Source organism: Chionomys nivalis, chromosome 11 (genome assembly GCF_950005125.1).
Source record: "Chionomys nivalis chromosome 11, mChiNiv1.1, whole genome shotgun sequence".
Classification (NCBI taxonomy): Eukaryota; Metazoa; Chordata; class Mammalia; order Rodentia; family Cricetidae; genus Chionomys; species Chionomys nivalis.
The window spans coordinates 39,474,852-39,499,199 of record NC_080096.1 but is presented as its reverse complement, the minus strand read 5'-3'; the positions used below and the strand labels follow the sequence as shown (position 1 = coordinate 39,499,199).

At 42.0% G+C, this 24,348-nt stretch overlaps 1 protein-coding gene and 1 pseudogene across 1 annotated transcript in view; both read right to left on the bottom strand.

Annotated features, from left to right (window-relative positions):
* The window catches only part of Zyg11b (zyg-11 family member B, cell cycle regulator), a 65,015-nt gene that overhangs the window by 14,641 nt on the left and 26,026 nt on the right, over positions 1-24,348 (bottom strand). Inside the window, exons 4-12 of the mRNA XM_057783764.1 lie at positions 21,889-22,029; positions 18,347-18,523; positions 11,168-11,232; positions 9,750-9,849; positions 9,453-9,503; positions 6,559-6,720; positions 6,404-6,451; positions 4,307-4,504; positions 4,124-4,176 (exon numbers count right to left, since the gene is read on the bottom strand). Coding sequence (XP_057639747.1) covers positions 4,124-4,176; positions 4,307-4,504; positions 6,404-6,451; positions 6,559-6,720; positions 9,453-9,503; positions 9,750-9,849; positions 11,168-11,232; positions 18,347-18,523; positions 21,889-22,029 — 995 coding nt within the window. The remainder of the gene's footprint in view (positions 1-4,123; positions 4,177-4,306; positions 4,505-6,403; positions 6,452-6,558; positions 6,721-9,452; positions 9,504-9,749; positions 9,850-11,167; positions 11,233-18,346; positions 18,524-21,888; positions 22,030-24,348) is intronic.
* LOC130883406 (cytochrome c, somatic-like) lies at positions 1,453-1,881 on the bottom strand (annotated as a pseudogene).

Genomic DNA, 24,348 nt, shown 5'->3' with positions numbered 1-24,348 from the left:
GCGCCACCACCGCCCGGCTTTTCCTTATTTTTTTAAAGACAGTCTCACCCTTTAACCAATGCTAAACACTTTGAATTTCCTGTGATCTTACCTTAGCCTCCCTGATGCTACAGTTACAGGCACAAGTCCTCACATGCATCACCTGCCCGACTTAACTCCTTTTTTTCTTTCTTTGTCTTTTTCTTGGGGGAGGGGTTCAAGACAGAGTTTCTCTGTGTAGCACTAGCTGTCCTGGAACTCACTCTGTAGACCAGGCTGGCGTTGAGCTCACAGAGATCCACGCCTTTGCCTCCTAAGAGCTGGTATTAAAGACACGTGCAACTACCACTCCCCAGCTGTTGTTAGTTTAAAGATTTTGACTGGAGTGACGTAAAAGAACAATCTTGGGTGCTTTGGTCCTGCTTTTTACTTTCTTTAAAGGCTTCTGAAATACTAGCACATACCATCTTCTTTAGAGACACTGAGAAATTTTAATATTCTGCTAGCTCTTTTGGGCCCTGACTGCCAAGGCACAGTATCTTTCAGTCCCTCCGCAGACCGTTCTTGCTCTCCAATAACCAAGTTGAGACCACTCAGATTGAGGCTTGTGCGTTCTCTCTCTGTGGTCTATAAGAATGCCCCTCTGGAGCACACGCCCTTTTTAATCCCAGCACTGAAGAGGCAGGCAGATCTCTGTGAGGCTAGCCTGGTCTACAAAGCAAGTTCCAGGACATCCAGGGCAACAAAGAGAAACCCTGGGGGGGGGGGGGGGCGGAGGGACAAACCTAGGAAACAAAGAGCCCCTCAGTCATTAGCAGGTACCCTCTACCATCAGTCAGAACCGCTTGTGTCATAGGAAAACACTGTAATTCCCACCACTGATTCGGACCACATAATCCTTTCACTCTTCAGGCAAAATACCAGGAGCTACTTCTGTGGTCATGAGCTTCTTATAGAAAGAGGAAGCTTGCATTCATCATCCACTACAATGAGTTCCTTTCTTTTTTTTGTTTTTAAACATTGCTAAATACTCTTTATTTGATATATTATACATAGACCACAGTAAGTGTCTTTCAATGGTAAAAGGCAGCATCCTTTGACTTAGGGAATTCTAATAAAATAACACCATTGAGTCAAGAATAGACAGTTGCCTCCTGACCTTTAGCCATTGCCTGTAACAGCAGGGAGTACAAACTTTACCACAGGTGAGTCTTCTAGTTTCTGAGATGGTGACAGAATTCCCCAGTGTTTAAACATATTCATATGTCCGATTATATAAATTTAATTATAAGACCATTTAGTAGGTTTGAGGTGACACCCCATCTTTATGGAAAGTAGAACTTTAATAATTAAGTCCAATCTTATCTTGAGAAAGGGAGAGCAGTGACAGTGTTTGTGCAACTGGAATCGTTACTTTAAAAAAGATCACATCCACTTTTCTACAAGTCAGTTTTCCTTAATCAGGACTGTCCAACAAAACATTGTTAACCATTTATGATCTGAATTTTGGGGTATGAATTAAATTACGTACTCATTAAAAGTCATGAGACATGTGTTTTGTAATAAATAAGGCAGTGGAGTTACTCCTTAGTAGCCTTTTTAAGATAAGCTATTAGGTCCGCCCTCTCTCCCTTCTTCTTAATTCCAGTGAAGATCATTTTTGTTCCAGTGATGTACTTTTTGGGATTCTCCAAACACTCCATCAGGGTGTCCTCTCCCCAGGTGATACCTTTGTTCTTGTTGGCATCTGTGTATGAGAATCCATCCGCCTGACCTGTCTTCCTCCCAAACAGACCGTGGAGGTTTGGTCCAGTCTTTCTTATGCTTGCCTCCCTTTTCCACAGTGTGGCACTGGGCACACTTCTGAACAAAACTTTTCTTGCCTTTCTCAACATCACCCATTTTTTTTTTTTTTTTTTTTTTTTTGGTTTTTCGAGACAGGGTTTCTTTGTAGCTTTGGTGCTTGTCCTGGAACTAGCTCTTGTAGACCAGGCTGGCCTCGAACTCCCAGAGATCCACCTGCCTCTGCCTCCCGAGTGCTGGGATTAAAGGCGTGAGCCACCACCGCCCAGCAACATCACCCATTCTTTTTTGGGGGGGGTTTCTCGAGACAGGGTTTCTCTGTGGTTTTGGAGCCTGTCCTGGAACTAGCTCTTGTAGACCAGGCTGGTCTCGAACTCACAGAGATCCGCCTGCCTCTGCCTCCCGAGTGCTGGGATTAAAGGCGTGTGAACATCACCCATTTTTAATTAGCTCCCGCGTGATCAACACCACAAACACAGCTGCAATGCAAAGACGTCCCGCTCTCTAACCCAAGGACACGCCACAGTCCGTGGCTGGGAAGGAGACATCCTGCTTCATCTTGACATGGCCAATTGCCTAGGGAACACCAAGAAAAAGAGCCCTGCCTCTCCTACTTTTTTTTTTTTGGATACAGAATCAGTATATAGCCCAGGTTGCCCTTAAATGTGTTATGTAGCCTAGCCTGCTCTCCTACATTTCCCTCCTTTTTAAAGTTATTATTACTGTGTAGTGTGTGTGAGCGCATGTGCAACAGCAAGCGGTCAGAGGACAACTCTTGGCAGTCAATTCCCTCTCCACTGTAGTGGAGGGAACCTGACTCAAACTGTCAGGTAAGTTCTTTCCCATTGAATTATCTTGCCTCTTGAGTGCTGGCGTTATAGAGATAACACACTCGGCCTTAAGATACACACTTTAATCCCAGCACGGGGGGGGGGGGGGCAGAGGCAGGCATGGATCTCTGTGAGTTCGAGGCCAGCCTGATCTATGAAGCAAGTTCTAGGATAAGCCAGGACTGTTACACAGAGAGACCCTGTCTCGGAGGACCAAAACAGACAGACAGATACTTTAAAGACCTGATGTATAAAGTAGGAATGGAGACCGTCAATAATAACTGGCGGAACACCACAAAGAAGGCACAGATTTGCTTTTCTCTTTGTGTTGTTCTAAACAAAATGGGTTTAAAAACTATTCAAGAGGGGTTGGAGAGATAGCTTAGCAGTTAAGAGCACTGGCTGCTATTCCAGAAGCCCCAGGCTCGATTTCCAGCTCCCACATTGGTTCACAACCATCTGCAACTTCAGTTCCAGAAGATTGATTCCATGGTCTCTGAGGGAACTGCATACATATGGTATACAGACATACAATCAGGCCAAACACTTACCATCCACACAAAATTAAAATCAAATCTAAAACAAGTCAAAAACATACCAGAATGTATGAAGTAACCAATAAAAATAAGTTATGATAAAATTACGCAGCAATGGAAATATTTCAGGCAATAAGTTGTCTATATTATCACTTAATTGTCATAGACAGATTTAGCCTTCCAGAATGCAGTTCTTGTTGTTACTGTTGTTATTATTTTTTTGGGGGGTGGTGGTGGTAAGGGTAGGATGGGAGTTGAGGTCTCCTGTAGCCTAGGATGACATTCAACTTCTTTTTTTTAAAAAAAAAAAATATTTTTTTAAATATTTATTTATTTGTTATGCATACAATATTCTGTCTGTGTGTATGTCTGTAGGCCAGAAGAGGGCACCAGACCTCATTATAGATGGTTGTGAGCCACCATGTGGTTGCTGGGAATTGAACTCAGGACCTTTGGAAGAGCAGGCAATGCTCTTAACCACTGAGCCATCTCTCCAGCACCAACCTTCCTATCTCCACTGTCCCAGAATTAGCATTTCTGTCTCAAGCAGTCACACTCAGTTTATGTAGTGACAGGGATCCCAAGTCCAGGGTTTTACAAATCACAGACAGCACTGTACCAGGTAGAGAACCCCAGCCTTCTCAGTTTCTTTAAATTTGAACAGCAGAGAACAAATTCCAGGGAATCTACTTTCAATTAATATGGATAAAGAAGAGAATATTGAATGAATAGTAGAAAATAAATCAAAATACTTTTTAAAGCCCCCTTGAGACTGGGTCTTGTCTTATAGCCCAGGCTGGCTGGGAACTTGGCATTCCTGTCTCAGCCTCCTCGGTGCTGGGATTATAAGCATGTACCACCATGAGCAGTTACTTTACATGACTTTACTCAAAACTAATATTATGAGAGATACTTGAAGTAATGATTGTAAAAAAAAAAAAAGTGACCAGATTACTTAATAATCATGCTAATTACCTGTATGCTACCATCTCACACTCTGGAGTTGGCCATTTCAAAATAGCTGAATGCTAGAAGACATAAAACATAGGGTATATTACAATACTTACTTTTTAGCAATATTACTTCATAATGAAGCTTTCATATTTAACTATAACAAATTTAACTTATATCATTCCAGAAAATACCAAATGACCCTACCAAATCATCAAGAAGAGAATTCCTCTGGCTACGGCTCAAGGTCCACGCTTGTTCACCTCTGGATATTAAGTGGGCGATAATCCCAGCTGCAAAGTAACTGACTTCTACTTCCACACTGTGCAGGAGACTGCTGATATGGTCTATGAAATCCTTCCACATTAGTTCAGAATGGAGCTCTTGTACTTCAGCTATATTGTTCTGGGAGGAAAAGAAGGTATAAAAGTTAGTCTTAGCTGGACGGTGGTGGCGCACGCCTTTAGTCCCAGCACTCGGGAGGCAGGCAGATCTCGGTGAGTTTGAGGCCAGCCTGGTCTACATGAGGTAGTTCCAGGACAGGCTCCAAAGCTACAGAGAAACGGACTCGAAAAACCAAACCAAAACAAAAAAGTTAGTCTTATGCAAATTAATGGTTAAGAGGACTGTTTTCAGACACTAGACAAGCACTCCTGGTGATCTCTGACAAAGTATGCAAGCTGGTCGCTTTGCAGACTGGAGTAGAGGTAAGGGGAATAGCGGTAGTTTGGGTAGCAAATATCCCCTATACTCTTAGATACTTAGATACTTGAACTGATGATGCTGTTGGGAGGTTTAGGAAGTGTGGCTTGTTGTAGGAGTTTATCACTAGGGGCTTACTTCAAGGTTTCAAAGTCTTGCACCATTCCTGGTGCCCCTTCTGCATCATGCTTGTAATTCATGATGTGAGTCACCCATTCCTGCTGCCATCCTGATACTGGCTGTCATCATGGAGTCTTCCTTTAAAAGGTTTTTTTGACTAAGTTCAACACTAGCCTAGTCTACAGAGCTTGTGTGTGAGTGTGCATTAGGTGTGTGCACTGCAGAGCCTGGAGGCCAGGGGAAGGTTGTGATCCCCTGGCTGGAGCTGCAGGTGACTGGGATTGTCCACAGGGGTGTAGGGACTTGACCTGGCTCTTCTGGAAGGCAACCAACACTTTCTTTTTCCTTTTTTCAAGACAGGGTCTCACTCTGTAGACAAGGATATCATCAATCTCACAGAGATCCACCTGCCTCTGTCTCCTGAGTACGGAATTGAGGGTGTACACCACTACACCAGGCTTGTTTTATCTCTTTAATTTAATAATTATATCTATTTTCCATTTTCTCTAGATGTTCAAAAACAACACAACATCATATTTCTATATTTCTTCTGGTTTTTTTCTTAGACAGATCTCACTACGATGTAGGTTAGCTCTGAATTTACAGATTCACCTGCACTACCACATCAGCTTCCTTCCCTCTTTCTTTTTGAGACAAGGTATCATGAAACCCTGGCTATGCAGAAGATGCTTTGAACTTCTGATTCTCCTATTCTTACTCTTCACCTCCCAAGTGTATGTATGTAATCTCATTCTTACGCTTTATACTCATGGTTTATACTTTCTTTAAACACGCAAATTTATGTGATGTAGAGGATGAAAACCAAGTTTCAGGCATGCGAGGCATGCACTCTTCTAACTGACCTATATCCCCATTTATTTATCGTGTGTGTGTGTGTGTGTGTGTGTGTGTGTGTATCTCACATGTATAAGTCAGAAGACAACTTGGAGGTGAGTTCGTCTATCATGTGGGTTGAGGATCAAGCTCCTATCATCAGGCTCCTGTAGCACAAATAATAAAAACCCAGTGACAGATATTGGGGTTCAAGCTAAAATCAGAAAAGCAAAGCAGTCAGCACTGGCTCTTACCTCCACTGAAATGGGCGACCTACCTCCACAAATACTAAGACTGAGCCCGAGACCTGTCTTCACCCGTTTTATATTCCTCTCTAGTGCTAGGATTAAAGGCATGCACCACCACCGCCCAGCCTCTATGGTTAACTAGTGTACTAGTGTGGCTGCTGGGATTAAAGGTGTGTGTCACTACTGCCTGGCCTGTACAGCTGACTAGTGTGGCTACTTTGCCCTCTGACCTTCAAGTAAGCTTTATTTATTAAAGCACAAATAATATATCACTGTAGGTTCTGCGGGGAGTATCCTAACCAACTTGGGCCTTGAGGGCCCAAGCAGCAACTTTCAATGTATACACTCAGACAGAAAATAATTATGCTTTTGAATTAATCAGGAATGGTGTATAACTTACCAAAAGACCTAGAACTTTTTGTTGAATGGATGACTCAGTTGGGAAAGACTGTACAAAAGAAAGAGAATGTGTAACTATCTAAAGAAACAAATATAACAAATAAGTGCTCAAAGAAATCACCCACATCCAGCAGCTAAGTATATTCTCATTCTAACCTCTAGAACTCTCATGAAGAGCTCTAACCCTTGATTTTCAATGAAGTGTCTGCATGTTGTTGGGGATTCATCTGTGAGGTTCCAGAGTGCACTCAAAGTAAATTTCAATGTAGTATCCACTGAATTTTGATTAGTTTTCTGCTTCACTATTTGAAGAAGTTGCTAAAGAAGAAAAAGAGAATTTTTCATTATTGAGTTGTCATAATCTGAGATTACCAATAAGCACAAATCCATGAGGAATATTCTCATAGTTTAAAGCATTCCGTGTAAAGGTTAAAACTTTGTCCGTCCATCCGTCTGTCCATCTATCCATCCATCTATCTAGTAGGGGGTGCATGTCCAAGTCACAGCATGTCTGTAGAGGTCTGTGAGTTCCACCCTGTGGGTCCTGGGGATTGAAACAGGGTTGGCAGGAAGCATCTTCTTGCTGAGCCATCTTGCTAGCCTTAGTATGTTTTTGTATTGTTTCTTCAGATAATTTTGCTATACAACCCAGGGCTAGTCAACTTGACACAAGCTACAGTCACTTTGGAAGAGGGACTCTCTCTCTCTTTTAAAACATCTATTTAAATTTATTTTATGAGCCAGGTCGTGGTGGCGCAAGCCTTTAATCCCAGCACTCGGGAGGCAGAGGCAGGCGGATCTCTGTGAGTTCGAGATCAGCCTGGTCTACAAGAGCTAGTTCCAGGACAGGCTCCAAAACCACAGAGAAACCCTGTCTCGAAAAACCAAAAAAAATAAATAAATAAATTTATTTTATGAGTACTGCTGTGAAGGTGTTAGATCCCCTGCAACTGGAGTTACAGACAGTTCCATGTGTCGTTGGGAATTGAACCCGGGTCCTCTAGAAGACTAGCCAGTGCTCTTAATCACTGAGTCATCTCTCCAGCCCCTCGAAGAGGGCTCTCAATGAGAAAATAACTCCGTAAGATTGTAGGCAATTTTGTAGTGTACTTCCTTGATTAGAGCTTGCTATAGAAGGGCCCAGCCCATAGTGGATGGTGCCTTTTCTGAATAGGTAGTCCTAAGGATGTGTAAGAAAGCAGACAGGGCAAGTATTCCTCCATGGCCTCTGCATCAGTCTCTGTCTTTCCTAGATGACAAACTAAGATGAAATAAACTCTTCTCCATCTGATTTTGACCCTGGTGTTTTATCACAACAACAGAAACCCTAAGACAGCAGCCAAAGCTAGTCTCTAAGTCAAGATTCTCCTTTCTCAGTCAACAATTCCTTAGTATGGACCTTCATTTTTCCTTCCTATCCTTCCCTTATTTCTATTTGTTTTTCTGTAAACAATAGTTTAGTTAGTACTGTGTAGAACTGCAAACTGGACTATAAGAAAAGTACTTATTTGTGTTCTCTCTCCCCTCTCTGTTCCTCTCTTGGTCCCTCTCTCTGTGAGCAGGGTGGATCTCATGTCGCCTTAAACTCACTATATACCAAGAATGATATTGGACTCCTGTCCTCCAGCATCCACCTCCCAAGTGCTGCAATTGCAGGCATGTACTACCACACGGGGTTTATGTGGTGCTGAGGATGAAGTGTGTTCATTTCACACACGGAGCTATATCCCCAGACCTCTGTTTGCTTGCTTGTTTGCTTTCTTTCCTTCCGTCTTTCATGTGTGTGCAATATCTTCTTTTTTATTTTAAACTTTGTGTCGTGTGTGTGTGTGTGTGTGTGTGTGTGACAATGAAATGTATGAAGGACTGAACTTCTGTAGTCAGAAGAGAGCTTGCAGAAGTTGGTTCTCTTCTTCCACCACTAGGTCTCAGGGATTGAACTCAAGTCACCAGATTTGGTGGCAGTTGCCTTACTGCTGAGCCATCTCACTGGTCGCGAACCAACTATCTTAACTGGTCATAGAATACCATTCTAATAAAGCCTGGGACGTAAGAAAATGAAGAGGGGTTGAAGGGAGGCAAAACTAGTATTTTTTAACTTATAGTTAATAATACTTATAGTATCATTTCCCAGGGACACAAACTAAATCTAAAATATTAAGTAATTTGGTCATAATCAACTTGATAAAAGAGTTAGAAGGCCTAATTCTAACAAATTTCAAGTTTGTTATTTTTTAAGGAAAAAGGAAAAGACTGGGTGAGGTAGCTCACACCTGTAACACCCGGACTTAGGAGACTGAGGCAGGAGGACTGTCACAGCTTCAAGTCCCTCTGGGCTACACACAATGGTAAGAGAACTGAAGTTAACATTGGATATTAAGATGACAATAGCTTTGACATGTCTTCTCGTAAGCTACGTCTACTGTAACCAGCCTGGTCTACAGAGTGAGTTCTAGGACAGCCAGGACCGTTCCACAGAGAAACCCTGTCTCGAAGCCCACACCCCCCCCAAATCAAATCAAAACAAAACAAAAAAAAATTAAATACAATCATTTAGAAAAAGTGAATTTATTAAAAATAAAGAGAGAAGCCAGGACAGGGGTGGTTCTGTAGCAGAAAGCCAACTTAGTATGTGTGCAGCCCTGGCTTAGCTCCCCAGGAACACAAACACCTATACCCACATATACCCACAAAAGATATACCACACTACTTGTCAGGAGGATAAAAGGAAAGAGAAGAATACTACTAGGGACTGGGGAGACGACTCAGAGATTACGAGCACTGGCTAATCTTCAAGAGGATCTGGGTTTAATTATCAGCACCCACATGGCAGCTCACAACTGTAATTCTAGTCCCATGGGATCCAATTTACTCCTCTGGCATCCACAAGCACTGGGTCACCTCCACGCAGTGCACAGACATACATGGAAACAAAGCACCCATACACAGAAAATAAATAATTTTTTAAAAGTTAAAAAACAACAAGAAACCAAACAAACAAACAAACCAAACCAGTATGTAGTGTTCTAAAAAGAGGGAAATAAACTCACTCGGACAATGAAGAGCTCAGCACCAAGCTGTGCGGTTTGTTCTGTAGAGAGCTGGAAGCAAATATGAGACAAAGTAAATGTCCAAGTATTCATGGGTGTAAGTTTACTATAATTCACCACAACAGCCTCCATAGCTAGACTGAAGCAGCTCATTAGCCTCCAATTCTGCAACACTTAACCCAAGTAAGCAGGCTAGCAAAGAGGTGTACTAACTTTTCTGGCACACAAATGGAAGGGGGCAGTATTAACTGTAACGAGAAACAGCCTTTAGGAAGTCATTCAGAAACGTTCAGGTACCTTAGCAGCCAGGATGGAAATGATGGCAACTGCCATTCTTTGCATGTTTTGATCTTCATGGTTGCAAAGCCACTGCATGACAAGCTTGGCTGCATCAAACCTGAAAACACAAGAGGGTTTCCTCAATATTGGAGATCCAGGCATAATTTTAGGGAGTCAAGTGAGGGCTGATGCTACAACTTAGTGTGTGGGAAGAGAAGGGAAGCTTTCTCTTAATGAGAGAGAATAACAAATTACCATTAGTGTCTTTTTGGTTTCTTTCCTATGCTGGGGATGGACCCAGGGCCTTGTCTAGACAGAAGCGCTACCACAAAGATATATCCCCAGTCCTTTCTCTTATTTTATTTCCTTGTAGTGTCTATTATTTTTATCTTCCTTTCTGGTAGTGTGAGTGTTTGTCTATGATGTGCATGAGTGTGCATGCATGCTATGATATCCATGTGGCTGTCAGAGGACAGCATCTGAAACTCAGTTCTTTTCTTCTAGAGTTTGAACTCAGATGGTCAGGCTTTTGTGGAAAGTGCTTTTACCAGCTGAGCCACCTTGCCAGCCCTTGTTTATGTCTTTTTGAGATAGGGTCTCATGTAGTTCAGGCTGTCCTCAAACTCTCTGTGTAGCCAAAGATGACCTTGAACTGCTGATCTTCCTGCCTCCACCAGTAAACTGGGATTACTGGCATGTGCCACCATACCTGGCTCTTTGTTTTTATTCTGAAACAGTCTTAATAAGGTGCCAGGTAGGCTTTGAACTTTTGATTCTCCTACTGGGATTATAGGCCTGCACCACTGTGCTCATCAAAATGATAGCAATGGTGGAGAAGCAGGAGCATAGGGGCTGAGGAGAAAGCTCAGCTGGTAAAGTGCTCGCTGTGCAAGCATGCGGACCTGAGTTGAATCCCCAGCAACCATGTCAAAGAGCTCGGCATGGCAACGCATACCTGTAATCTTAACTCTGGGGAGGCAGAGACAGGAGGATCCCTGGGACTTGATGGCCAGAAGTCTAGCCCACTCCGTGAACTCCAGGTTCAGTGAGAGACCCTGTCTCAAAAAAATAAGGTAAGGAGCAATTGAGGAAGACACCCAATGTCAACCTCTGGTTTTCACACTGATACATTTGCACATGGTGCACACACATATCAATAACAATATACACACACACAAATACACACAAAGACACAATAATGTAGAAATACAGTCAAAATTGGCATTTTATCTTCTACAATAAAAACATTTTAGTATTTCAACATCACAGCTTTAAGAATATTCTTTGATAAAAGCTTTTAAAACTTTTATACGTGAGTTGTACACACACATCTTCTCACAAAGCATGCACACAGAGGTCAGAGGACAACTTGAGGGAGTCATACTTCTACCGTGTGGTCCTGGGGACTGAACTCCTGTAGAAAAGCTATTACTTGCCTGTTAAATGGAACATCTTGAAGAATTCGGTCACTACAAAGTGAGAGGAGGCAATTCTTCTGTAACTAAAGAATAAAAAGAAGAAAACAAAACAAAGTCGAAAAGAACATCATTCTGTTACCTGTTAATCAAAGACAAGTGGTTTTTTTTTTTTTTTTTTGGTTTTTCGAGACAGGGTTTCGCTGTGGTTTTGGAGCCTGTCCTGGAACTAGCTCTTGTAGACCAGGCTGGTCTAGAACTCACAGAGATCCACCTGCCTCTGCCTCCCGAGTGCTGGGATTAAAGGCGTGCACCACCACCGCCCGGCAAGACAAGTGTTTTTAAAAAAATATTTTAAAAACTATTGTTTAAATGTGTGTAAGAAAAGTATGGGCATGCTGAGTGCTGGAGATGGAACCCAGGGTTCATGAAAAAGCTCCAGTTAACTATATAACTAAGCTATACAACCATACAACTAAGCTATACAACTATACAACTAAGCTCCAGTTAACTATACAACCTGCTCCAGTTACTGTTTTTAAATCTTGAAAAACACAATTTTTTTTTCTTGGTTTGAGACAGATCTCTCAATTATATATCTCTGGCTGTCCAGGAACTAACTATGTAGACCAGGCTGGCCTCAAACTCACAGACCTCACCTGCTTCTATCTCCTGAGGGCTGGGATTAAAGTCATGTGTCACCATGCCAGGCTCAAAATTATATTCTTTAAACTAATTCTTTATAAATGCTATCAAAATAAATTGATTGCTTTATGTAAACTTTGTTTTTTAACTATATATTTATTATTTATATAGTGTTCTGCCTGCATGAATGCTTGCACGCCACAAGAGTGCACCAGATCTCATTATAGATGGTTGTGAGCCACCATGTGGTTGCTGGGAATTGAACTCAGGATCTCTGGAAGAGCAGCCAGTGCTCTTAACCTCTGAGCCATCTCTCCAGCCTAAGAAAATTATATATATATATATATATATATATATATATATATATATATATATATATATATAATTTTTGGTTTTTCGAGACAGGGTTTCTCTGTGGTTTTGGAGCCTGTCCTGGAACTAGCTCTTGTAGACCAGGCTGGTCTCGAACTCACAGAGATCCGCCTGCCTTTGCCTCCCAAGTGCTGGGATTAAAGGCGTGCGCCACCACCGCCCGGCTGAAAATTTTATATTTTTAAACATAGGAATTCAATTCAGGTTTTATATCAGCACATTAAATTATGATCTTTGAAATTTATTTTTATTTTACGAGTGTTCTGTCTGAGTATGTGTGTGCCCAGCATGTGTACCTACTGTCCGCAGAGGCCAGAGGATAGCAATGGATCACAAGGAGGTTGTCAGCCTCTATGCCGATACTGGGGACCAAACCTGGGTCCTCTGTAAGAGTGAGTCTTGGCCGCTAAGTCAACTCTCCACCCCCACCCTGTTTTTGTTGTTTGTTTTGAGACATGGTCTCACGCAGCCCAAACTGACCTCTAACTTACTATGTAGCTGAGGATGACTTTAAACTTTTAATCTTCCGGCTTTCACATCTGAAGTGCTGGGGTTACAGGCAAGCAAGTGTATACCCTACTCCAAGAGATGGAATCCTGGACTTTGTATATTCAAGGCAAGCAATCTCTCAACTGCGCTATATTCTTAGGCCCTGGTATTTACATCTCTCAGGATGCTTTCCCAGTTTTCAACTGCCCTAACTGCCTCTTCTTGAGCTCCCAGCAGTGCAGTACTACTTAGCTGAAATGTCTGGAAGCACAAACACCAGATTTCAGAGCTTTTAATGTAAGGCAAGATTTTAAAGAGCAGGTTCTGTTGGAGCCCTTATATTGAAAAATGGTTAGGAAAAGCAGTGGACCTATTACGGAAATAGGTAGGCCACACTAGGCAAGCAGCTTGTGACCAGAGTGTAGAAAGGACAAACATTTAGATTTGGAAACATCTCCAGGCAGTGATGGCACACACCTTTAATCTCAGCACTTGGGAGGCAGAGGCAGGTGGATCTGTGTGAGTTTGAGACCAGCCTGGTCTACGAAGAGAGTTCCAGCTAGCTAGAACCCTGTCTTGAAAAAACAAAAACAAAACAAAACCAATCTGAACAAAATAAATAAATAAATAGGAACATTACCAATTGAGCAGACCAAATATAAAAATCCAAAATCTGAAATGCCCTAAAATAGGAAGCTCTCTGAGTAACACATAGGCATCAAGCATCAAAGGTTTTTTTTTCCCCCCAGTCTATGATTTTGAATTTTGACATTAGGGTTCTTAAGCTGACTTGTTTCTTAGTATTCACTGTGTCGTGCTATATTATGTGTTTTTCTATCTGAATTGCAGACCTCATCATAGGGGCACATATTCTAAACTGAATAAAGAGACACTAAGCTTAATTGAACTGATGGCTTAAATTGGTAACAGAGAAAAGCATCCCTGCATCTGACTGATAGTTTATTCCTTCTGCAAAACACCATAAGCAAACAGAGAAGATGACATTTGTTACAATCTCCAAGTTCCGACCATCTGGAATTTTGACTTTTGTGGCTCTAGCCTCAAATATGCAAGTATTTAAGAATTTTGTATACTGCCATTCACCAAATCTGGCTATCGCTGGCCTAATCCTACACTGTCCTTCCTACATTCTGGTCACAACAGCTCGCCCTCTGGAACGGCATGCACATTTCCATATAGGTCCCACTGCTTTTCTTACCCGTTTTCCAAGATGTGACTCCATCACTTGTTGTTGGAAGTCTCCCTGTCCCTGTCCATACACCACGTACCTGACAGTACTACTCGCTTCCCTCAACGGCCTATGGCATTCAGTTCAAACAGCTGAAAAATAAAATGCTCATAACAGCATCCAGCAGCTGCAACTTTTCCTTGTGTGAGGGGTTTCCTTATTTTGACAGGAGTCTTGCTAGGTTGAGCAGAATAGCCTGTAACTCCTGGGCTCAAGAGATCTTCTTTCCTGAACATCTCTAGTAGCTGGGATTACAGGTACAGCATGCCTATCTAAATATTAAGTCCTTTTTTCAGGTTTATTTATATAGTATCTGTGTGCGTGCGTGTGTGCGTGCACGTGAGTATACATAGGTACCACGTGTGTGCACTGCCTGTACAGATCAGAAGAGGGCATCGAATTCCCCCTGAAGCTGGTTTTACAAGTGATTGTTAGCTGCTATGTAGGTGTTGGGAATACATCTAGATTCTCTTAAAGAGCAGAAAGTGCTCTTAACCACTGAACCATCTTTCCAGTCCCATAAATTAAGTAACATTTAAATGTTCTATTTTATAACAATTTGCTGAGCGGTGGTGGTGGTGCACATGTTTAATCTCAGTACTCAGAGGGCAAAAAGGCAGGCCAACCTGGTTTACAGAGCTAGCTCCAGGACAGCTAGGGCTATAGAAAGAAACCCTGTCTCAAAAAAACAAAAATAGGCCTGGAGAGATGGCTCAGAAGTTAAGAGCACTGGCTGCCCTTCCAGAGGTCCTGAGTTCAATTTTCTTTTTTCTTTTTTTGGTTTTTCGAGACAGGGTTTCTCTGTGGCTTTGGAGCCTGTCCTGGAACTAGCTCTGTAGACCAGGCTGGTCTCAAACTCACAGAGATCCGCCTGCCTCTGCCTCCCGAGTGCTGGGATTAAAGGCGTGCGCCACCATCGCCCGGCCTGAGTTCAATTTTCAGCAACCACATAGTGGCTCACAACCATCGTAATGGTATCTGGTGCCCTCTTCTGGCCTGCAGGCATACATGCAGGCAGAACACTATATACATAATAAATAAACCTTTAAAATAAATAAATAACAATTTTATTTGTGGTATAAGTGGTTTGATGTGTATGAATACGTGGGAGCCAGAGGTATACACTGGTACTCTTCCACTATTATTCTTCATCTTATATTTTGAGACAAAGTCTCTTACTGTGGTGGTTAATCTCAACTGTCAATCTGATGTGATTTAGAACCACTTGAGGGATCAGCCCCTGGGCATCTCTTGCAGGATTGTCTTGATTAGGTTAACTGATGTGAGAAGACTCACCCACTGTAGGTGACATCATTCCCTAAACGAGGACCCTGGACTGTATAAAGGGAAAAGGTGTGCTGAACAGTACAAACCACCACCATCCAGTCCTCCTGGTCCAGGATATTCCCCCAACAATGGACTGCAACCTCAAACTATAAGCTAAGTAAATGCTTCCTTCAGCTGATCTCGGCAGAATATCTTATCACAAACTGGAAAAGCAAATAATATACTTACTGAACCTGGAACTGAAGTCTCACCTAGACTAGTGGCCAAAAAGCTCCCAGGATCTACCTGCCTCTGCCCCTACAGTGCTGGAGATCTGAACTCAGGTCTTCCTGACTGTGCAGCAAGTACTTTACTCAATCTCTCAACTCCCTAAATGCTATTAAATAAATAGACAAAATATTTATAAAATACATTTATTATAAGGTAGTACCTCTTAATCTTTAATAGATAGACACGACTTGCCTAAGAATTATTTTGGAGGGGATGGATTTGTGACAGGGTCTACTTTATCCCAGACTGGCTTGAACTCACTACACAGTCAAGGATCACCATGGATCCCTGCTCTTCCAGCTTCACCTCCTAAGTGCTTGCATTACAGGAATTTACCACATTGGCCTGCACAAATTTTGTATTTAAAAGCCTTTAACTTTGAATACATTATATTTTAAATAACTTCAAAAACTACAACATGTATTTCTTTTTCGTTTTTGGTTTTTGGAGACAGTGTTTCTCTGTGTAGGCCTGGCTGCCCTGGTGCTTTCTCTGTAGATCAGCCCTGCCTCAAACTGAAAGATCTGCCTGCCTCTGGCTCCCAAGTGCTGGGATTAAAAACATCCGCCACTATCACTCGGTCTATGTATTTCTACCGTTAAATAGCATTGGATAAAAATGATATGGTGCACAGGTCTGCCTGTGATGCCAGCACTGAGAAAAGGCAGAAATTACGCCCCTTCTCAACAGAAATACTAATAATTAACACACTGGGTAACTTTGATTTTTTTTCAACTGAGTACATGAAATCATATATGTAGGCTTCTGCAGAGACTGATCTAAGTTGTGGTTTGCAGTTGTGATAGTTTCTTGCTAAAAGACTACACTTCCCAGCTTCCCTTGTGAACTACAGAAATCATTTCTGCCCCATAAAGGGCTGTATCCCATCTTCCTCTGTAGGCATTTCAGCCATCTACACATTCTAGCATTCGAGTGACAAAAATGCTACTTTGCTGTAAATAAACATGGTACCACGTAGAACCAGACCAAGCCTCTCTTTCCACCTTCATCCCTCTAGAGCTGCTTTTAATAATCTAATACTAACTAAGTCATCATTCATTACTTTGTTTTGAGACAGGGTTTTTCTACGCAGCTCACACTTTTAATCCCGTGGCTCAGGAGGCAGACAAGGGCGGAGTTCTGTGAGTTCAAGACCAGCCTGGACTACTGAAGGCAAGCATAAAAGCTGGAGAGAACCCGTTTCAAAAACCCAAAACAAACAAACAAACAAACAAACCAGAATGGCCTGCCTCTGTCTCCTAAGTGCTGAGATCACTGGGGTTACATATGTGATTAACTACGAGGCAGTGGTGGCACACCCCAGAGTTTGGGAAGCAGAGGCAAGCAGATCTCTGATTCCAAGGCTAGCCTGGTCTACAGAGTAAGTGGACAGCCAGGGCTACACAGAGGAACCCTGTCTCGAGAAACAAACAAAACAACAAAAAAAGACTACGCCCAGCCATTCACTACTGTTTTTAAGAACTCTGTTGTACGACTAACACCAGATTAATACGTTTTTGGTGCTTCTAACTTTTGTCATTATATATGATATTTGTACAGATTTTTAATTTTTTTTATTTTTATTTATTTATTTATTTATTTTTGGTTTTTTGAGACAGGGTTTCTTTTTTTTTGGTTTTTTTGAAACAGGGTTTCTCTGTGGTTTTGGAGCCTGTCCTGGAACTAGCTCTTGTAGATCAGGCTGGTCTCGAACTCACAGAGATCCGCCTGCCTCTGCCTCCCAAGTGCTGGGATTAAAGGCGTGCGCCACCACCGCCCAGCGAGACAGGGTTTCTCTGTGGTTTTGTAGCCTGTCCTGGAACTAGCTCTTGTAGACCAGGCTGGTCTCGAACTCACAGAGATCCGCCTGCCTCTGCCTCCCGAGTGCTGGGATTAAAGGCGTGCGCCACCACCGCCTGGCCTTGTACAGATTTTTTAAACAGATTAGCAGATTTATCAAGATATAATTCACATAGTATACAATCCCTGCTTTGTGTGATTTTTTAGTCTATGCACAGAGTTACAAACCTATTATACCATAGTTAGTCTTCACACAGTCCCTTTTTTCCTAGAGTCAGTATCCTGAAATCTAACTGGGCCTCAAACCTGCTGTGCAGGTGAACACGCTCTTGAACTCCTGCTCCCCCTGCTGCCACATCCTGAGCTCTGAATTACAGCGATACACCACCATATCCAGTTTTATTCAGTGGTGGGGATTAAACCCGGGCTCTGTGTATTCCAGGCAAACATTCTATCAATTGAGTCACATCTCTTGTTCAGTTTTTAGCATGTTTTCCTGTCTCCAAAAGAAATCTAGCTGAGGATGCAGTTTAATGACAGAGTACCTAACACTGGCCAGACCCTGGGATTGAGTGTCAACACTGAAAACAAAAACAAAAACCCACATCCATTATCTATTACAATCACTCCATTTTTTCCCCACCCTTACTTCCGAACCTTTTATTCTGAATTTTTTTCTCAGTTTTCCTTTGTTAATTACACCAATACATTTTTGGTTCTGTTTTTTTTGTTTTCATTTTCTCTATGTATTTTTGGTACTTGCTGTATAGTCCAGGCTATCCTTAGACTCAGAGAGATCACCAACCTCTGCCTCCCGAATGCTAGGAGTAAAGGTATACACACACCATCATGCCTGGAACACCAATAAGTTTTAATTCTGGGCATAGTGATGCATACATAATCTCAGTACTTTGGAAATAGACCTGGAGGTTCAGGAGTTCAAGAACAGGTTGGGCTACAAAAGGTCCTGCTTCAGAAGAAGAAAACATCAAACAAGAAGGCTTAGTTATTAAATTGAACTGTTATGGAAATAGGAGGTAGTAAAGAAGAATCTAAGAATATTTGAGTGGGAATTCACAGGTGCTTACCTGCTGGTGATTAGGAAAATGTTCCATGGCCTTGAGCAGCAAATGGGTTACGTCAGCGAGGAGCCGGACAGGCATGCCTAAAGCAAGGTCCTGCTTAGTTAAGTTAAACACACAGGCACTTGCAGCCAGTTGCACAGGCAAATTCATAGGATGGTTTCTCATCCCAGTAACCACAAGCTGAAGCAAAACAAAACAAAACATTTAGTCCTCTTAATTCCATAAACACAAACCTTCTTTATATAACAAGGCTGTGTTGCTGTTCTAGATAACTTCAAAGACATGTTCCTAAGTCAAGAGCCTAAACCGATTCCCAAACTTCCTTCCTTGACATGCTGTCAGCTGGAACGCAATAAAATCCATCCTCTCAAGGACTAGATAACTATTCTTCATTTGTCTTCTTTCCCTTCTAAAATCTTCCCCACTCTTCAATTCAGCTGAAAACTTAGCTTTCTTTAAAATTTATTTTATTATTTACTTATGTGTGTATGTGCCCTCACAAGAACCAGAGAGGGTGCCGGATCCCTCAGAACTGAAGTTACAGGCAGTTGTGAGCTGCCTGACGAGGGTGCTAGAAACCAAGCCCCGAAGATTCTCTGAACAGCAGCAAGTGCTCTCAATTAACCACTGAGCCCCCTCTCCAGCCCTAGAAAACCTAGCTTTCAACCACACTAAGAACACTCAAGTAACTAGAAAAGAAACTTCAGATTCTGACTGCCTATGTATTCTCTTTACCAGGATACAGAAATACATATGGCACCTTGCCAAACAATGATCACAATCTTCTCTAAAGCTGATCTTTCCATGGATATGCCAGATCATTTCCTCGTCTGTCTACTCAAGAAAATAATTACCTCTATGTCATTTTTAAAATTCTGGATTGGAAAGATAGACATATCTTAAAAGCTATTCATTGCCGGGCGGTGGTGGCGCACGCCTTTAATCCCAGCACTCGGGAGGCAGAGGCAGGCGGATCTCTGTGAGTTCAAGACCAGCCTGGTCTACAAGAGCTAGTTCCAGGACAGGCTCCAAAACCACAGAGAAACCCTGACTCAAAAAAACCAAAAAAAAAAAAAAAAAAAAAAAAAAAAAAGCTATTCATTTACGGGGTTGGAGCGATGACTCAGTGGTTAAGAGCACAGACTGCTCTTCCAGAGGACCCAGGTTCAATTCCCAGCACCCACATGGATCTGACACATTCACACCAATGCACATGAAATAAATTTAAAATAAATTATAAAAAAGCTATTCATTTAAAAATAAGGGGGCATTGAACTTGCCTGCAACTCCAGTATTAGGAGCAGAGACAGGAAGACTATAGATTTGAGGCCAAGCTGGGTGACATAGCAAGATCCTGTCTAAAAACCAAAATTCTCCTTTAATCCTATTTCTTTAATCAATTGCCATTTTTCCCCTTTGCATTCTTTTACAGCAAAACTCTTTATGTGAATGGGTTTTAATCTTTACTCTAAACAAATGAATATTTCAAATCAGGGCTAGAGATCTAGTGCTCTATGCTTAGTTTTATAGAAGTCAAAACTGAAGCTGGGCAATCGTGGTAAACACCTCTAATCCCAGCACTCTAGAGGCAGAGGAAGATGGATTTCTGAGTTTGAGGCCAGCCTAGACTATAGAGTAAGTTCTAGGAGAATTGGGGCTTTTAAAAAAAAAAACTAATTTGTTTATCTATTTATTTATTTTTTTCAGAACAGTGTTTCTCTGTGTAACAGCCCTGGCTTCCCTAGAACTAACTCTTGTAGACCAGGCTGACCTCGAACTCACAGAGATCTGCCTGCTTCCCGAGTGCTGGGATTTAAAGGTGTGTGCCACCACTGCCCGGACAGATTTATTTCTTTATTATGTATAAAGAGTTCTGCCTGCATGTATGTTTGCACACCAGAAGAAGGTACCGGATCTTATTATAGATGGTTGTGAGCCACCTTATGTTGCTGGGAATTGAACTCAGGACCTCTAGAAGAACAGCCAGTGCTCTTAATCACTGGACCATCTCTCCAGTCCCAGCCAGGACTTTTTTATCTGGGGAAAAAAAGAAGAGAAGAGAAGGAACAAAAACTGAAAGGGGGGGGGGACAAAGCAAATACCAGCATCTACTGGTTTATACGGAGGAAGTGACAGGCATTAGTGAAAATAATAAAATGTTACAGTTCCTACCCAAGCAGTCCATTCAAAAATTTAAGACACTTAGGGGATCAAATCAGTTCCGGCTCTGACACGGGCCCTCAGTTTCACAATCTATAAAATGGAAAATAAAATCCACCTCTTCAGATTGTTCCCACTAACTGAAAAAGTCTCTTTACATGTGGATGCTAGGAATCAAATCTGGGTTTTCTGCAAGAGCAACAAACAGGGCTGGAGAGATGGCTCAGAGGTTAAGAACACTGGCTACTTTTTGGCTGCTCTTCCAGAGGTCCTGAATTCAATTCCTAGCAGCCACAAGGTGGCTCCCAACCACCTATAATGAGATCTGGTGCCCTCTTCTGGTGCCTAGGCAGAATACTGTATACATAATAAACAAGCAAACCTAAAAAAAAAAACAAAACAAACAAAACCCAGAGTACTCTTAACTTTCGGAGCACCTCCCTAGCCCCAACGCTCTCCTTATAAAGCCTAGGTTGTTCTTAAACTTGCTATTTAGCTCACCTGGGCTTGAACTTGAAACCTTTCTGCCTCAGTCTCCTGAATGCTAAGAGTTACGACCTAATACCACCATTTCCAACTGAATATACCCCTCCCCCCCTCTCTCTGTGTACACTGGGGAATAAACATAAACATTAGGGCTATGCACCCATCTTAGGAAATGCTCTACCACTGAGCTATAGCCTCCATTCCTCACTTTGTATATTTTTATTCTGAAACTAAGTCTTGCTATGTAACCTATGCTGGCCCTGGGCTCACTCTGTGATACAGGTCAAACATGAACATGTAATCTTTCTGCATCTGCCTCCTGAGTAATTGGGATTATAGGCCCAGTTAAATACTCGTGTTTGTTTATTTATTTTTAGGACAGAATCTTTAATCCCAGCATTTGGGAGGCAGAGGACAAACTGGTCTACAAAGTGAATTCTAGGACAATCAGAGCTACATTGAGACACAGTCTCAAAAAAGAAAAGAACCTCCCTACTGCCCCCCCAAAAGAATTTCCTTTCTTGGGTGGGATATATCTTAGTTGTGGAGTACTTATCTAATATATGGAAAGCTTTGTATTTAATCCCAGTATAACAGAAAAATGAAAAAAATAAATCTTTTTCAGCTTTCAAAAACATCTTAGCTGGGCAATGGTGGTGCATGCCTTTAATCCCAGCACTTGGGAGGCAGAGACAGACAGATCTCTGCGAGTTCAAGGCCAGCCTGGACTACAGAGAGAGCTCCAGGACAGACTCCAAAGCTACAGGGAAATCCTGTCTGAAAAAAACAAAAAACAAAACAAAACAAAAGAGATAGATAGAGAGAAAGATAAAAATAAAGGTCAAAACACACAAAATCTACTAGTAATTTCAATTTTTTTCACCTGTTTTTGTTCTTACCTTTAAGATTTCTGGCTTTGTTTTTTCCATCACGTGAGTCAAACTAAAAAGATGAAACAAAGCTTCCCGGACAAAAAACGCCCTTTCGCTGTACCGCCTTAATGCTTCTGCAATCTGAGTCTCGTTGGCTTCTCCAGACACCTTTGAACAGCCAGAAGATGAGTGTTTAGCATTCTTCTCACCCGCTACCTTTCTCCATCTTAACATCAGTTGGAGAGATGGCGCTCGGCATAACTAAGGCTTGAAACACATGGGAACGCTTCCTAACCCAGCACAGCCATCATCTCCAGAGACACTCTGGACTAAGAGCCCAGCACAAGCCTGTAGGTATTTCCTGCCCAACACCTAAAATAAATCTCAAGACATTTCACGCTCCATCAGGCCTTGCTGTCTCACTGAGGCTTTTAAGATGCCTCTTAGGGAAAACTCATCCCTTAAATCATCTATTGGGATTACTGGCCTTTCTCCATGATGCTTCAGTCACGTTCTATCTCAGCAAAAGGTCATCACAAACAACGTCAACTTAAAACTTTCTCTCTTTGCTTAACTAATTTGTACTAACCCTTCCTAAGTCAATCCAATCTTAGGGAAAGCCTTGCTGACACACCAATCTCAAGCCAGGTTACCCCCAAATTTCGTTTTCCTAGTTATCATGATTCTCCCACTTTACTGACCCATGTGCCACTCAACATATGTCAACAGTGACTAGCATTATGCATGGCTCAGAAGGAACACTTATTATGTATGCATCAAATAAACCTGTTAATTTCCCCCAGATCGATCAAGCGCCATAAGAGGGTTTATTAAAAATGGAATCTAACTTAATTTATACAGGTAAATACACTTATGTTACATTGTGGTTCAGGGAGCACTGCGCAAACACACAGGTAAATACACTTATGTTACACTGTGGTTCAGGGAGCACTGCGCAAACACACAGGTAAATACACTTATGTTACACTGTGGGTCAGGGAGCACCATGCAAACAAATACAGATAATAAAAAGTAACTTTATAGTCAACCTGGCAAGTGAAAAAGAAATGATTAAGATACAGGACTGGTGAGATAACTCAGTAAGTACCAAGCCAGCGTGAGGTACACCAAGACCCTATCCCAACTCCTAACCCTTCAAAAAAAAAAAAAAAAAAAAAAAAAAAAAAAAACAGAAAGAAATATGGACTATGAACATGTGTAGCCAAAAAATAAAAAATTCTGAAATTCTACTCTGAGGAGAACTGTAAAAGTCAAAAGGACTGTTTTTTGTTTGTTTTGTTTTTGACAGTCTCACTATGTATCACTGGCTGATCAAGAGCTCTTTGTGTAGACAGGCTAGCTGTAAACACACGGTGGTCCACCTGCCTCTGCCTTCCAAGTGCTGGAATTAAAAGTGTGCACCACCATGCTGGGCCAGGAGACACATTTAAAGGAAAAGAAAAGGAAGGAAGGGCCTATGAGGCAGATCATTGGGAAAGGAACCTGCCATCAAGCATGAAAACCTGAATTTAGTTCCTGTGACCCACATAGAAGCAAATCCTGCAAGTTGGCCTGTGACCACCAAACATACTATGGCACATATATATGAATGTATTCATATTTATAATAGGAATAAAAGGGAAGAAAAGAGAGGATTGCTGGGCGTGGTACATACCTTTAATCCCAATAATTAGGAGGCAGAGGCAGGAGGATCTCTGAGTTCAGGGCTAGCCTGGTCTACAGAGTAGTTCCAGGTGAATCAAGAGCTATAAGGATACCCTGTCTCAAAAAAAAGAGGGGTGAGGGAAGATGGGCACAAGATTGCATGCCTTTAAGTCCAGAACATGGGATGCAGATGAATCTCTGATTTTGAGGCCAGTCAAGGCTACATAGTGAGATACTGTCTCAAAAGAAAGAAAAAAAAGGTGGGGGTCAGAGCTGGAGAGATGGCATTTATTTTTATAGAGTGCCTGGGTTTGATTCCCAGCACCACACATAAAACTTAAAAATCTAAAAAAAAAAAAAAAAAAAAAAAAAAGGTGAAAGGGAAGAGAAGAAGGCACCTATACACTAAGAGATGAGACACTCCAGGGTCGGAAATGGCACCTATACACTAAGAGATGAGACACTCCAGGCATGGGGTGCTGCCTCAGTGATTAATAGAGCATACTGGGCTGGGCAGTGGTGGCGCACACTCGGAACCCTGGAGGCAGAGGCGGGTAGATCTCTGTGAGTTCGAGGCCAGTCTGGTCTACAGTGTGAGTTCCAGGACAGCTAAGGCAACTACACAGAAAACCCTGTCTCAAACAAAAAGAGAGAGGAGAAAGAAGAGAAAGAACATATTGCTCTTGCAGAGGACTGGAGTTTTGATTCCTATCACCCACACTGAGCAGTTCACAAGTATCTGTATCCCCAGCTCCTTTAGCTTCCAGTTTCTCTCTCTCTCCCTCTCTCCCTCTCCCTCTCTCTCTCTCTCTCTCTCTCTCT